This window comes from Hipposideros armiger, unplaced genomic scaffold (genome assembly GCF_001890085.2).
Source record: "Hipposideros armiger isolate ML-2016 unplaced genomic scaffold, ASM189008v1 scaffold_818, whole genome shotgun sequence".
In the NCBI taxonomy this organism is placed as follows: Eukaryota; Metazoa; Chordata; class Mammalia; order Chiroptera; family Hipposideridae; genus Hipposideros; species Hipposideros armiger.
In genome coordinates, this window is record NW_017732168.1 from 485,971 (window position 1) to 500,796 (window position 14,826).

At 35.2% G+C, this 14,826-nt stretch overlaps 1 protein-coding gene across 4 annotated transcripts in view; it reads left to right on the top strand.

The window, feature by feature from the left end:
• ATP2C1 (ATPase secretory pathway Ca2+ transporting 1) overlaps positions 1-14,826 on the top strand; it is a 116,899-nt gene that overhangs the window by 45,101 nt on the left and 56,972 nt on the right. For all 4 annotated transcript variants that reach the window (XM_019628916.1, XM_019628918.1, XM_019628919.1 and 1 more), the window contains 4 exons: positions 5,279-5,389; positions 6,845-6,961; positions 9,472-9,561; positions 11,667-11,702. In XM_019628916.1, coding sequence (XP_019484461.1) covers positions 5,279-5,389; positions 6,845-6,961; positions 9,472-9,561; positions 11,667-11,702 — 354 coding nt within the window. The remainder of the gene's footprint in view (positions 1-5,278; positions 5,390-6,844; positions 6,962-9,471; positions 9,562-11,666; positions 11,703-14,826) is intronic.

Genomic DNA, 14,826 nt, shown 5'->3' on the forward strand with positions numbered 1-14,826 from the left:
AATTTTGATAATGTTCTATTTTTTTTTCTTTTGTTTCTTGTACTGTTAGTGTCATGTCTAGGAAATAGTGGTCAAGAAGATTTAAGCCGATGTTTTCTTCTAAGAATTTTATAGTTTAAGCTCTTAAATTTAGGTATTTGATCCATTTTGAGTTAATTTTTATATATGATAGGAGGGTGTCCAGCTTTATTCTTTTTTGTGTGGTATCCAGTTGTCCCAGCACCATTTATTGAAAAGGGTCTTCCAGTATTCTTTACCATGGTGAATAGCATTACTGTGTAGCATTAAAACAAGCTAGAAACTTAGTGTAATTCTTGATGTGTGTACCTAATTCATCATCATGTTGTCATTTTTGCCTCTACTTGTACTATTCCTGCACCCCACCACCCTTGTCCAAGCTACATTGATCTTTCATTTAGACTTATATAATAGTATTCATACTGGTATATTGTCACCATTCTTCCACTTCTTTTATTTTCTAACTTGTGCCCCTTTTTTAAAGACCACAGTTCAAGGTCTTCCTTTTTTGCCCTTAGGACCAAGACAAAAATCCCATAATATGACTCATAAGGCCCTGTAAGATCCCCGCCTACTACCTTAGGCTATTTTTTATTTCTTTAATCGAGATACTTCTCAGAAGAATATTTCCATGTGCTCCTTCTACCACAACTACCTGGTGCCTGCATCTTAGCTATGTTACTCTACCTTCCCACCTGTAACTATGGGTGAATTTTTCATTTCCTTATTTATGACCAGCCCTTCTACAAATTCTCCCGATTCCATTCCCTGTCATTTTAGAATATCATTTTATCAGATGTTCTAAAGAACATCACTTTATCAGTTGTCCTGTTTCTCTTCTGCATTATCTGTTTTTTCCTCTACAGATCATTCTGATCAGTATGCAGACATGCTGTTATTTCTTCCATCTTAAAAAAACAAAAACCCTCAACTCTTAACCCTGCATTTCATTCTGGCTATAAATCCATATGTATGTTCCTCTTGACAACAGAACTGGAAAAAATTATCTATATTTGCTGTATCTAACTTCTCTCCTGCTGTTTTCTTTGAAGCCACTCCTGTCTATTTTGGTCTCCACTGCTCCATTGAAACTGCTCTCTTCATTTATGTCCATGTTGCCAAGTCCAATGGTCACTTCTCAGTCCTCCTCTTAACTTTGGCCTAGCCATTTACACCCTCCTTGAAATACTTGCTTTACTTGGCTTTCTTTGCTTTTGGTTTTCCTTTACCCCATTGGTTGTTTGCTCCTGATCCCTTCTCTTGGTTACTGCTAGTCTTTGACCTCTGTATGTTGTGAGAATGCCCGAGGGTCAGCCCGCAGACATCTTCCCTTCCTTATGTGCTGGTATGCATGTTTATTCTCAGATTTAATACCATTTATGTGTTCTTGGCTACCCATGCTTGTATCTCCAACCTGGACCTCTCCTGTGTGTTCACATACCCACCTTGCTCGATGTCTAGTAATAGCTACTTACTGTGCTTCCTTCAGGTCTCTGTGTCCACATTTCACCTGAATGGAGAGATCTTCCCTGACCCTCCCTCGTCCCTTCCCCTATATAAAATGAAGCAACTCCTCCCCTACTTATCTTTCTTAATTGTTTTCTGGAGCATTTATTGCATAATGCTTTATTTATAGCCTTTTGTTCCCTATTGGTATGTGGCTCCATGAGGCTAGAGTTCTTGCTTGATTGGTCACTTCTGTGTCCCCAGTACCAAGAACAGTTCCTGGCTCATAATACCTAAGCTTTGATTATGTATTGAAGAACCGAATGAGTGAGTGAATAAACGCTGGCCGCCTTTTAGTACTTCATTCTTTCCACATCCCCCCCTTCCTTGGGAACTTTGTACATTCAGTTCCCTCTATTCTTCCATTCCTTCCCCTTAGGCAGCTTCTTGTCTTTCACTTCTGTAAGCATCACTTCCTCATCAAAACTTTCCTGTCCTGATTGTAAGTTCTCATGTTCATGGACTTCTCACTTCATGGAAAATTTGCAGTTTTCCATTTATTTGTGCTGTTCTTTGATAATGTCTGCCTCCCCACCCCCACCCCACCCCCACCACTCCAGGGTATTTTGGTAAATCCTAAGGTCCTAGCACAGTCAGATTCTCAATAAATGCAGCATTTGTTGAACGAGTAAATGAACAAATTAAAATACTCTTATGAGCCATATAACTACTGACCCATTTGAGCTAATAAATCTTTATGACATTTGCTTAGAAAGAAAATAGTATTAAAATTCAGTAATTTCCATAATTTTAAGTTGACATAGAATCTAGTAAGCATAATTATAATTGACAACACTGCCTTTGGCCAAGAATTGACTGCGCTGTAGCCTCCCTCTATTTTGGGAGAGTTCCCTTCAGTGAAATCAGTCCTTATCAGATGGCCGTCCAGCTTTTGCCAGAACACTTTTTATTCTAACTCCAGAATCTGGTCTGCTGTAACCTTTACCCTTTGGTTTTGGTGTTGCTTTCTTTGACATGGCAGCCCTTCATATTAGAGAGTTATCATCATGCCCCTTCAATGTCTTATCCTTTATTAAAGGAAATAGTCTCACTTCCATTGAACATTTTCATCTCTTTTAAGGCCATGTAATGCTCCTGAGGGATTTTATATAAAGTGTATTCCAACATAGATCCTATCTATATACCAACTATGAAAGGATTACTTTAAAAAGATTTTATGAATAAGGCTCTTGCACTGCATATTGGGTAATAGAGATGACAATTTCCAATATATTAAATGATAAAAGTATACTTCAGTAGGAAAATTATTACAAATCTAGCTTTACTAACCTTGGTTAGTAATTTAGTTCTGTATTGAGCTCATTGTACTATTGAATATGTACATATAAATATTAAATAGTTTTGGGAGAAAAATAGCTATTTGAGTTCTTATTGCTAATAGGTCAAATGCTATATTAATGGATGTAATTCTCACACAACTTTAGGCACTATTTATCCCCATTTTATATGTGAGGAAACTGAGGTACAGGAATCTTAGAAAGAAAAGATTTTTTGTTTTCTTTTTAAGATTTTTATTGGGGAATTCGGGGAGGGTAACAGCGTTGGGAAATCGGAAAGGGGAACAGACAAGTTGCTGTCCTTTTGTTCTTCAGTCTAGTTGTGGAGGAAGTCGCTTCACTGGCCCAAGTTGGTATTATCATTGCGCTCTTCCCGGGCGAGGCAGATCAGTCGCCAGCCTCTGGACGGCCGCTCACAGTTGCTCATGGCAGCCCACTGCAGCAGAGACTGCAACCTATGCCGACGACTCAACGGCAGCCCAGCTCCAGGTCAAGCTGTTGTTCACCATCTTAGCTGTAGAGGGCGCAGCGTCACTGGCCCTCATGTGGGATCTGAACTGGGGCCCTGCTGCTCAGAGCTGGCATTCCAAGCCAACTCTTAACCAACGCGCCACTTCGCTGGCCCTAAAAGATTTTCTTAATCTCATTGTCACTGCAGGCAACATAAACATGTTTAATCCTACTTATAATTTTGTTTTATGATCTCACAAAATAAAATAGCCATGTCAAACTGGTTAGGTCTCATTGCTTTAAGAGTCAAGTCTCTTTAGGGGGAATTTTCTCCAGTGTTTAACTTAGGGGTGGTTCAGTGAAGTCTTTTATCTGTCCTGCTTTGTTTTGTAGGTTTGAAATAAGGGCATTCAGTGGCTCTGAACCATGTATACAACTTTTATGAAATTTTCATTTTTTCCTCTAAGGTTTTAAATTTCTTAATTACATAAAAATATTATGCTGTAAAATAATTCCAAGACTTCATTTTGCATGAAAGAAAGGTAATCTGTCTCCAGTTTCCTCAGAATTTTTCGTCACTAATATCTTCTCATTAAAAGTAGAAAAATACTTCTGTTCTTTGCTTTAAGGTACTTAAACATTCAATAATGACTTTTTAATAAATGAAATTAAAAACATGTGGTATTTGGCCCTCGGTAGTGCTGTAGTTCTGTCTGGTCGGGTTTGGGTCCGAGCTCGGGATACCTGGGTTCGAGCCACAGCCCCTCGAATTATTGCTGCTCAACCTATTTTTCTTCTGGCCAATGTAAATAATAATAGCCTCCCTGAAATCAAAAAACAAAAAACAAAAAAACCATGTGGTATTTGTTCCAGAACTCAGTCACACTGAGGAAATACTTTTTTTCCCACAGCTATTTACTATTTTTTGGAGTAAATGCAAAGATTTTTTCTTTTTTTTATGGATACAGGCCTCTATAATGACACTTATAGTAGAAACTTAAATTATTCTTCTTTGATCTCATTTGTTGTCTTAGAGAAATTGCCTCAAAAAAAATTTTAGGGAAATATTTTATGCTGAAAATGTTGATTATCCAAGGTTGAAAACATTTTACCTGAAAGCTTAAAGACTTGATTCTTGGCAGTAAGATGATCATTTCAGTTTCGGTATTATTTTAATTAGTGGATGTGTGACAACTGAAATGTTTTCTTCTCTGAAGTTTCAGTGGGGAGCTTTATGTCTCCCCTTCTCCTACTTAAAACTTTTTGTCTGTAAAGAATAAAGAATCTCTCAGCTTAGGATCCAATGCAATTCTGTATTGGGGATTTACTTCTAGAAGTGCATTAAACACTTTCCTGTAGCTATTTGCTTAAGATGCTGCATCAAGTAGATGCCATGGTTATCCTCTTCTCTGTGTCTTACTCTGCTTGTTCACAGCCCCTTCATAAACCTGTGCATCCTCTGCTTGTCTGGTCTCTTTTGTTTTTTGTTTTTCCCCCAGATTGAGAATAGGTCTTTACGTCTGACTTGCTGACATGGTGCTTTGGTTGAGTAACTAGCTGTCCTTTCTAGATAGTTCAGAAATGAGCTTTAGCAACAGGAGTAGTTAAAATGGAGAAAGCTTAGCTATTCCTTGTGCCTTGTGTTAAACATGAGTTTAGAGGATTATGACTACATATAATTATCAGGATCTGCTAGACAGGACATCTGTTTTACTTTTTACTCATTACATTGCTATAGAAATAGCATCTTTTTAACTTAATGTAAAAATTATTTTGTGTTCTAGCTTGCACTGGTGGCCTAATTTTTGAAATGTGCTTTCAGGAAAAATCAGCACATGGTTAGTGTAAATTATCTTATTGGTACTAGATACTCATTATTAGTCTGAAAATTTTTGTTTTCTAGCTGTAAAGTAAGTTTCTGTGAATGTTTGGATTTTCATTTATTCTAGACTGCATTAGAATTGTTTGGTATATTCAATTGTTTTTCCTTTGGTTTTATTTCCTAGGTTGCACGTTTTCAAAAAATTCCTAATGGTGAAAGTGAGACAATGATTCCTGTATTGACATCAAAAAAAGCAAGTGAATTACCAGTGAGTGAAGTTGCAGGCATTCTCCAAGTAAGTGCTTGGTAGGGAGGAAAGGAGTAAATAGTAAAATTGGTTTGCTTAGACTGTATGTATAAGTGCTGTCAAATGGAATTTCTGTGATGACAGAAATACTCTGTTCTACGCTGTCCAATACAGTAGCCACTAGTTAAACATGACTATTGACTACTTTAATTGTGGATAGTTGAGAGGAGGAATTGAATTGAATTTTATTTAATTTTCATTTGTTGAAATTTAGATAGCTGCCTGTGGCTAGTGGTTACATGATGGGACAGTGTAGTTCTAAATCATTAGCATTACCAGGAACTATTAGTGCTGTGTAAGGATTAGTTGGATTACGAAAATAATTTTATTACTAACATAAATAGAATCAGGAGATTATCTTTTTTAAATGTTTTCTAAAGTAAAGTAAAAGCTAAGTACAAGTTCAGAACTGCAAATAAACTTTAATCTTTCTAGTTTTATAAAGCACAATTTAATGAAATATAAAGAAAAGAATATTTTTTATTTTTCCTTAAGAATTCACATATTTTAATGATGGCATTTAAAATATCGGATATCCTCTATTTGATTTTTTTCTTTGGTTGTTGTATTGATACTTTGTTTTAAAACCATTTATTTTAAATATATTTAAGTGTTGCAAGACTTATTAAAGTGTATTACAAAATTGTTGGTCAGAGAAACTGATTATTTTAGGGATACAGGTAATTTCATTTTTTAATGATAGTTATAATAAAAAATGATGATAGACAGTGACTGACGAATGTAGGTGTATTCCTAGAACATAAAATATCCCAACAGCCAGTTCATCTTAACTTCATTATTCTGAGTAATTTACAAATCACAAATTTTCTGCCTGAAATAATTATATGGTCTAAGAGCAAAAAAGGTATTATCAACCTCAAGGGTTTGATAGACTTAGAGAATAAGGAGGGTGATTATGGCCCATTGAATGTTCATTTGGAGAAACTAATTTTAGAAAACAACAAAACAACACTGAAAAAAAAAAAGCTAAATAAAATGTACTGATATTTTGCTTTCTGTGTGTGGATTGTTTGTGTTGTTATTCCTCTTTCCTCATAGAAAATTGTAAGTTTTTTGTTTGTTTCTTAAATTCTACCTTGTTGCTTACAATTAAAAACATTTTATTGAGGCATAATTTGCATAAAATACAATGTAGCCATACTAAGTGTATAGTTTGCATTTTGACAAATGTAACTACCACAATTAAGATAACAGAACATTTTCATCACTCCAGAAAGCTCCCGCATGTCCCTTTGCAGTTAATCCTCCCCAATGTAGTCCGTCTGGTCCCAGATGACCCACTGATATGCTTCCTGTCACCATAGTTTAGTTCTGACTATTGTAGAAGTTACTATAAATATTGTCATACAGTATTCCTTTGTGTTTTTCTTCTTTTGTTCTCTGCTAACATTTTTAGTAACTTTTATATGTAAAATCTAATAGGCTGACCTTCAGAATGGTCTAAACAAATGTGAAGTAAGTCATAGGCGAGCCTTCCATGGCTGGAATGAGTTTGATATCAGTGAAGATGAGCCACTATGGAAGAAGTATATTTCTCAGGTGAGATACTTTTATTTCCTCATCTGCTGTGTAATTTACATGTGTTTTCATTAGTGTAGCTGTTTACTTTTGTGCGATTATTTATAGAAAAAGGGAATAAAAATTTTAAATGTTCTTTTTAAGTAAAATTTTCACTTTGTTAGTGTTTACTGTTAGGTTGAAATTTCTATAATTTTTAATATGCAAATCTTTAAGGGCTTATGGACATATCACATGGAGGTGATACTGTTATCAGAAGTTTCCTTTGCAGATGCCTAACTTATACTTTTTAAATTATAAGAATGCTAGTTAGAATAATATGGCCAGCTTAGAAAATTAGTAAAAGTAAGTTAGGTAATTTGAATCCAGACTGCCTGGGTACATATTCCAGTACATTTATTTCTACTAGCTATATGTCTTTATTATTCTCTGAGCCTTGTATGTAAAATAGGGACAGTAATCTTAGGCATTAGAAAGCTATTAATAGATGATAGCTATTTTTAATTATGTTTTATCAATATCCTAATCTTTTCAGAAAGACTTATTGTAGGACTTTTTCTTATCTTCATAGCAGGTATGCTAGTGTGTAAAGTTAAAAGAATCCTATGGCTAATTTTCAACTAGTAGAGTTAGTTTGCCAAACAAATTCCTTTTAGTAACCTGCAGGTTCCTTTTTTAAAGAATATATGTTTAACTTTTCTGAAGGGCCTTGCCTGTTAATGAGCCCAAATTTACCAGTATTATCCTTGTAAACAAATTTGTCTAAAATAGAAAAACTGAATTTTTAGAGATGAAAAGAATCTTGTGTGTATCTGTCTTGTTTTTACGGAGTTTTTTTATATGCATATTTGTATTCTGACATTTAACCACGTTTCCACATTACCTAGACCTTCAGGAAGTTTCCTCTGGATTTATAAACTGCAATGATTTGACTTATCCCTAGGCAGCATGATTTAGTGTTTTACTTTCTTGACCCTGTTTCACAGCTAGAGTACCTGCATCATGGGATTGCTGTGAGAATGAAACAGTGCCTGTAATGTAGTTAAACGCAAGCAACAATTAACAGTAAATATCAGTTGTCAGACATAAAGCATTGGGTGACTCTTTACTGCTGTACAGAGAATACTGAATTTGTTGTTTTGCAAACATTTGTCTGGAGCCTGCAAGTCATGTCCTTCATACTGAGGCACAGCATTTTTAGTGGGGCGGGGGTTGCTGGAAGACCAGGGACCTTCCCCTCCAAGTGTGATGATGACAGCTAATAATTGAAGGGGGTTTTATGGTGTAACAGTGCTTTAATACACATTCTTAGTTAGTTCCTACCACAATCTTTGGTATAAGGTACTATTTTACTAGATGAAGAACCCCCGAGGCTTACAAAGATTAAGGTCACACACAAGTGGCAAGGGCTGGATTCAAACAGGTACTCTCGGACTTACTCAAATGTGTGGTTTGTCAGCTCTGAACCACATTGCGGTTTTAGTTTTATTTTGCTAGAGCAGTAACTTTCAGCCCTCTGTGATTTAAAGTCACTTGGGGAATGCTTTGAAAATGCTGAAGCCTGGGCCCTATGCCCAGAGATTCTGATTTAATTGGTCTGGTATGAACCTGGGCATTTGTTAGAGGTTCTTCACATGATTCTGATGTGAGGAAAAGTTGGAACTACTGTTAGGGAAGGGAGCCGTAAAGGGAGTGGCTGGTGGTGGCATCTCACTGCAGACCTGTGATCCGCAGGGGCTGGGCTTTTTGCTGGGATGGGATTTTTTGTAGCCTAGTTACGCCTAGTTACTTTGCAGCTTTGACAGTGATTATCATCACTTCATCAGAGAAAGAGATTTTGGCAACACAGCTGTGATGTTTAAGGAGTAGGATGTCCCACTGGAAGAATTTGGGGTAGCTCTGGTGCTTGGTTATTTAAGTGCTGCCTGATTAGGTTGGTGCTGTGGTCTTGTTTCTTTATACACTGTTGGCTCTGCTAGGTACGTATCAGGGAGACCAGCCTTGGGAAAAGGCTGCTTCTGTGGAGAGGATCTTACTTCCTGCTCTTAGCTGCCCCAGGCAGTTAGTTATTCTTGTGGTGTGTGGGTCAACCACAGAATTGTAATCTACACTAATTTATAGTATAGGGATTTGACTTATAATTTAGGTGTTCTACCCAGTGTTTAACTTAAATCTTTAGCTTAAAAATCACTTTCCACTTATTCTAGCCTCAGTAGAAATTCAGAACAGCTATATTTATTAAATTAATATACTAAAATACATGTGTACCATAAGGAATTGGTAATTTCTTAGTTTTAAGTATTGATATTTAATTTTCTTTTTTTCTGAAAGGGAGCTGTTATGAAGTGGTGAATTTTAAATTTAGTGAAGTGTAAACTTTTTTTTGTTAATTGAAGAGATATATAAAATAAACCAAATGTAGACTTGCAATTTTCTAATCATGCCCCAATATTTTTTTAAAGCTTTGCTGCAATGGAACACAACTGTCATTCATAAAAAACTGTTGAATTGCTGTTTGTTTTCACTTTCAGTTTAAAAATCCCCTTATTATGCTGCTTCTGGCTTCTGCTGTCATCAGTGTTTTAATGCATCAGTTTGATGATGCCGTCAGTATCACTGTGGTAAGAATATATTTTTAAACTGCTGATTAATCATATAAATTAGGATTGGCTTTTATTTTGGGAAATGAATTATTGAGAGATACTGTAATGTTTTTCCACTTTTTTGGGTTAATATCCAAATTGCTTTTAGTTGCAGTAATCTCAAGTAACGTTCAAGGGTCAGTGATTGGCACACATGAGACTTATTTAACAGTCTGGTATTTTAATAAAGAAGAAAAATAAAAAATACTTTATAATAATTTTCCAGTTTAGGAAAATTATTAGGAAAGCAAACTAATTTTCAATTTAGTTTACTTTCCTGTTGAGAATATATTTTGACTAATTGTGAACTAAAGCCTCTCACATTTGTGAAATTAAAAATATTATTTAACAATGCACACTACATTTACTATGTAAGATTTTATTCTTTCCAGCTAGATTATTCTACCTTTTCTTGAAAGTTTCCTCACCTTTTTATTTTTTCCTTGCCCCTTGATTCATTGTAATATAAAAATTTATAGTAAATTCAACCATTGATTAATGCAAGTGTATTATGTTTTCAAGCGCAGTAGAAATCAGTATAGAACTGCAGTTCTCGAACTCTTGCTTGTCAGCTCCCAAGAGTCTCTGAGCCCCCGTTCAGGGAGCATGTGAGGTCAAAATTATTTTCATAATACTATAAAACATCTTTTTTTTGTTGTTTTACTATACACATTTGCATTCAGTGGCACAAAAGCAATGGTGGGTAAAACTGAGCCTTGGCTCAAATCAAAATAATGGCACCAGACTGTACTAGTAATCATTGTTTTCTTTCATTGCTTCTCTTAGGAATGTTTTTGATAAAGCAGTAAAAATTAATTTTATTAAATCTGGACCCTTGAGTACATATTTTTTTAATATTCTTTGCAATGAAATGGGAAGTATACATAAAGAATTTTTGTATATTGAAGTATAGTGGTTGTCTTGAGGAAAGGTGATTGTGGCGAGCTAAACTAATGAACTTTTGCTTGAAAGAATGACTGATAGACAAACTGGTTATTAAGACTTGGATAACTGGCATATTTTTTTTTGAAAGAGTAAAATGAGCCTTTCACTTCAAGAAAAACAACTGACAGAATTCGGTGCTAGTGATAAAATTCAACTTTTAAGTGATCATTAGAATTTTGCAAAATTTTTATGCATTACTGTGTGCTGAATAGCTTCCCAATATTTAAGACTTTATTCTAATGAGATCAGTAGTGATTTCAATGAATGGGACTTTTTTTTCCTTTTAGAAATATGACAACATTTGAAAGATTTGAATAACCAAATCAATATTTTCTAAAGGACAAGTGCATGATGTTACAATTTTTTAATGATAAAAGATTCATTCAAAATGCAAGCTAGATCAATGTATTTTAATATAACAGATTATGAAAATTTCATTGACAGTTTTATATTCTACATTGCACATTACTTTTAAGTAACTAACACTTGTCTGATTTTGGTGTAGTAGCTTAGATTACTACCCACAATCATCTGAAAAAGCTTTTAAAGTACTCCCCTTTTTTCCAACAATATCTGCATGAGGTTGGATTTTCTTCATATACTTGAGCATTATCAACATGTTATAATAGATTGAGTACAGAAGCAGATATGAGCATCCATCTTTCTATTAAGGCAGACATTAAAGAAAGAAAACTTGAAAACTGCCATTTTTCTCACAATTTTTTTATAGGGGGGGATATTTTTCATAAAAAATATTATATGTATTAACGTGAGGTGTATTATTTTTTATATGAATTAATGACTAGAAATGAAAACAGTAATTGAAAAAAGTATTTAATATGGTAACTATCAGTTGATATGACCCACATAAACAAAAGCTGGTCCTCAGTTTTTTAGAGCATAAAGGGATCCTGAGATCAAAAAGTTTGAGAAGCTGTCCTAGGGGAGGCAAGACACTTCTGAGTTTCTTCCCTCACAGATCTCAGGTCAAAATTGTGATTTCTTACTGAGCTGATCTCAGTGCTTAATGTCTAGTATATTGGGACTGCAGATAGAGTCAGAAAAGTAAATTAACAATTAATGGTTATTTCTGAAGTTATAATGTCTGATTTAAAAGGATGTTTCTTTGTTTTGTTTAGGCAATACTTATTGTCGTCACAGTTGCCTTTGTTCAGGTGAGTAGGTAGCCTATTTTGCCAACATGGAAATGATACTTTAGTTAATTGCTTAAAAAAATTAATATAGCTTATTGCAAAATGTCTAGTTATTGGGGGTGGTGATGTTAGTCAGAGCAATTTATTATTTTTTTTGAAATAATTTCAGAAACAAACAACTCTCTAGGGAAGTTTGTGAGATTACTTGACTGCTTTGATTTAGGTAGTAGCATGAAGGAAATCTAATTTTTTATTTGATGATATTAAAGATAACTGAAGTAGATGGTAATGGCATTGTAATAGAAATATCCAGCAATAGGTTTTAAAATTTTTTTCCAATTGAAAAATTGGGCCAGGGTTTAAATTCCTCATTCTTCCATAAGAAGGGATGTTCTGATCTGGGTGAAGCTCCCTATTCAGCATAGACATTAAAACATGTGAAAAGGAACCCCTTTAAAAAATGAGTATACATCCTAATCCCTTCCCGTTTTATACCCATCTCCTCTAATCCCCCTCTCATCTGGCAGCCATCAAAATGTTCTTTGTGTCCATGAGTTTATTTCCGTTTTGCTTGTTTATTTCGTGTTTTTAGATTCTGCATATAAGTGAAATTATATGGTATTTGTCTTTGAACATATCTCACTTAGTGTAATACCCTCCAAGTCCACCCATGTTGTCGCAAATAGCAAGACAGCATTATTTTTATGGCTGAGTAATATTCCATTATATTGGGTTTTCGGAAAAGTCATGACGCATTTTTGCAACGAAAAACATAGAAAAAATATGTCATGACTTTTCTGACAACCTACTATATATGTACCACATGTTCCATTCATCTATTGATGGACACTTAGATTGTTTCCATATCTTGGCTATTGTAAGTAATGCTGCAATGAACATAAAGGTGCATACGACTTTTCAAATTAATATTTTTTTGTTGTTTTTTTTCTTAAAGATTTTTATTGGGGAATTGGGGAAGGGGAATAGTGTTGGGGAATTGGAAAGCGAAACAGCCAAGTTGTTGTCCTTCGATCTTATCTTAGTTGTGGAGGGTGCAGCTAGCTCAGCTCCAAATCCAGTTGCCACCTGGCCGCACGTCGGCAGCTTGCGGCTTCTTAGCTCAAGGTGCCGAGTTCAATCTTAGTTGTGGGTGTGCATAGCCCACCATCCCATGCGGGAGTTGAACCCGAAACCTTGTTGTTAAGCGCACGTGCTCTCACCAGCTGAGCCATCCTGCCACTTTTTGGCAGCTTAGTGGCAGCTCAGCTCAGGTGAAGCTTCACTGGCCCATATGGGAATCGAACTGACGACCCTGTTGCTCGGAGCTCATGCTCTTAACCAACTTAGCCACTTGACTGGCCTTAAGTTAGTGTTTTTGATTTCTTCAGATAAATACCCAAAAGTGGGATTGCTGTGTTATAAGGTAGTAGTTCTATTTTTAATTTTTTGAGACACCTCCGTGCTATTTTCGATAGTGGCTGCACGAATTTACAATCCCACCGACAGTACACAAGGGTTCCCTTTTCTCCACATCCTCGCCAGCACTTGTTTGTCGATTTATTGATGATAGCCTTTCTGATAGGTGTGAGGTGATACCTCATTGTAGTTTTAATTTTTATTTATTTCTCTGATGATTAGTGATGTTGAGCATCTTTTCATATGTCTGTTGGCCATGTGCATGTCCTCTTTGACTAATGTCTACTCAGGTCCTCTGCTCAAGTTTTAATTGGATTGTTCGTTTTGGTTTTTTTTTGGTGTTAAGTTGTATGAATTCCTTATGTAGTTTAGATATTAACCCCTTATCAAATTATCAGCGAATATCCTCTCCTATTCAGTAGGTTGTCTTTTAATTTTGTTTATGGTTTCCAGTTATAAAAATATCACAGGGATGTAAAGTACAGTATAGAGAATATTGTCAATAATATTGTAATAACCATGTATGGCGTGAGATGGGTACTAGACTCACTGGGGGATCACTTCGTAAGTTATATAAATGTCTAATTACTATGCTGTACATGTGAAACTAAGATAATATTGTATGTCAAATGTAATTGGAAATTTTAAAAAATAATGTAAATAATGTGGAGATGTCAGGAGTTTTATTGACAAGTGTAGGCATAAATAAAAACATAGGCTTAGTTTTATGTTTATTTAAATATCTAATTTCTGCAGATTGTAGAAGAATGTTGGCACGTCTCATTTTATTAGCTAAAGTTCTAAAGCATGGTCAGTAAGAATAGAAGGATTTTTCTAGTTGAGAGAAAAATGTAATATCCTGAAGTTCATGTTTCGAATCATAAGAGTATATTTTAAGTCATTGTGGTTATTTTCACATCAATGATTTAAGTTATTCCTTGGGTATTTACTGTCATTATTTAAGCCTCCTATGGTAATATCTAATTTAGTAAGTTTTAGTTTTATAGAAACACCAGTTGGAATCAGATTATCTGCAGCAAGTTTGTGAGCTGCATCAGTAAACTTTCAGGGATCCTGTTTCTAGGGAATCCTCTTGCTTATTAGAGCAGACAAATGTTGCCCTAGGCAGGTGGAGCTAGTCAGTCTAGCAGAAGTCATTCCAGACTGGGCATCATTCAGGGCAGCTATTCATTAAGCCATGTGGATGTTATCACCCACTGGGCCAGTAACTGGAACCCTCTTATATCTTGAATAATGCTATAGCTATATGGAGTGACGTTCTTCAGAAGGATTCCTACAATAGTGTCACTGTGTATGGAAGACCTTAGGAGCTTGTTCTTTTGGTAAATAGAGAGCGACTACCTTAAAAAAACCCCATAAAACTGTGATTTTAACATCGTGCGGAATTTTACACAATGATAATGTGTTATTCACTTTAAATGCAGTGACTAAAACCATGTGCTAAGTATCTTTATGATAAGTTTATTTGATTGAATATGCAAGAAAGAATCAAAACATTTATGAAGAGCTCAGCTTCAGATATGTAGATCTGGTTTCTTGTACAGATCGGAGCCTTTTCCCCAAATGTGCTTATGAAATGAGCAAAATATTCTATAAACGACTTAAAAAGCCTCTTTAAAAATATCCTATTTAACTAATGTTAGTTGAAGTTATCGTAATGTATTATCAGAAAACTCTACCAAAAATCTGTCAGGGGCCTGCCAAGTGG